Source organism: Pieris brassicae, chromosome 1 (assembly GCF_905147105.1).
Source record: "Pieris brassicae chromosome 1, ilPieBrab1.1, whole genome shotgun sequence".
In the NCBI taxonomy this organism is placed as follows: Eukaryota; Metazoa; Arthropoda; class Insecta; order Lepidoptera; family Pieridae; genus Pieris; species Pieris brassicae.
In genome coordinates, this window is record NC_059665.1 from 9,260,694 (window position 1) to 9,262,299 (window position 1,606).

A 1,606-nucleotide genomic window follows, 5' to 3' on the forward strand; every position below is an offset into this window, starting at 1 on the left:
TTTTTATTGCTTGAAGGATTTGCTTCCTAGTTCCCACGGTTTTGCGTGATTGAAGCAATTTGGGTATTTTTATATAGGAACTCTTTAAGTAAATATTGAAGTAGGTTATAGTTATTTTGAACTTCTTAAATAAATAAGCGATAACAATAGTCCAACAGTCAATTTATTGTGTTTAATAAATAATAATAATAAATATTTTTAATAAATAAACCTAAGCTCTATCCGTATCGATTCGTGTTATTTACATGAGGTAGATTAATTGGTGGGTGATGAAGATGACGATGATGATGCTGAAATTGATGATACGCTGGAATAGCTTGGTGATTGGTTGGAGGAGCTGTCGCTAGGGTAGTAGGAGCTGTACGCTAGAGAGCTAGGGTCCCATACCCTGGAGTATGGGCCAGATGATGATGGCTCCCATTGCGGTCCGTATGTATCGGATGGGGCAGAAATTGGGGCTGAGGTGGATGGTGGGCCGTATTGAGAAGCTGGGGGGCCGTACTGCGGGGCGGGAGCTTCTGTTGGTGCGGCCATCATCATAGGCATAGCTGGAACCAGACAGTGTATTAAAGTACGTTTAAGTATTAATATAATTCAAACTTAAACGAATAATAGTAACTTTAGTTATATAATCGTAATTCTAAGTAAATTGTTACATTTTAAAGATGTATTATTATCACATTATCTACCAACCTCCTTTCTTCATCAAGAGATTGTAAATCAAGAATCCAAGGACTAAAGTGATAGCCAGCTTGCTCAGGATGAGTGCCTTAACTGCTTTAATACCAACAATCGTCACCAAGATTGGCATGAGTGCTTTTAACTTCAGTTTCAGTAGGAGAAGTACGGGCAGAAGCAGTTTCTTCTTCAGGATGCCTCGGGCTGGAATGGGAATTTATTAAAATTTGATGCAATGTATACTATATTAACTGATGGTAAGACTCAATTTACCTTCACCGTTTCCAGAAGTCTGAGGGAAGTCGACATCAAGGCCCCTGTCAGCGCGGTAGGATACTTCAGCGCTCTGGAAGAGGAATTCCGGCAGTTGGAACTTGAACTCATTTTCGCTAAGCACCCTCCCAACACGGTCGAAGATAACTTTATCAATGTTCTTCTCGTCCAGGGCTCTCGCTGATTCCGATGCAACACCGAGCTTTGTATCCAGGAAAGACAGGACTTTCACTTTAAGGCATGACATCGGGGAGTCGGCTTGAAAACAATCACTCACAACACTGTTTAAGAGATCATCACTATTTTGCAAACGGGATGTTTCGATTTCATTGTCCCTAATTGAGTAACCGTGAACAAGGGCGGCTGAGGCCAGCAGAAGGCACAGACACTTCATTTTCACGAGTTATCACTTTGTCATTAGATTAGATTAATTAAACGTTCGGCCTGGCCGGTTAATGGAGTAACAGTGACTTAATTTTTCAATGGGCTTGGTTTTTATATGTGATCCTTTGGATAGCAAGGCACGCGGCGCTGAATCGTGTCAAGAATACTAAGCGTTCATACTTGGCAAAGTATTTAATTTCATTTAAGAAAGTCCTTACGGTGAGAGTGACGGCATATTTGGCAAAAATATGATATTAATAAATCAACTATT

At 40.3% G+C, this 1,606-nt stretch overlaps 1 protein-coding gene across 1 annotated transcript; it reads right to left on the reverse strand.

Moving 5' to 3' along the window:
- Positions 1-255: 255 nt before the first annotated feature.
- On the reverse strand, positions 256-1,404 carry LOC123720587. The gene is made up of 3 exons (XM_045677267.1): positions 952-1,404; positions 694-882; positions 256-548 (listed from the first exon to the last, which is right to left on the reverse strand). The coding sequence occupies exons 1-3, from the start codon at positions 1,343-1,345 to the stop codon at positions 256-258; spliced, it is 876 nt and encodes a 291-aa protein (XP_045533223.1). The 5' UTR covers positions 1,346-1,404.
- Positions 1,405-1,606: the final 202 nt, after the last annotated feature.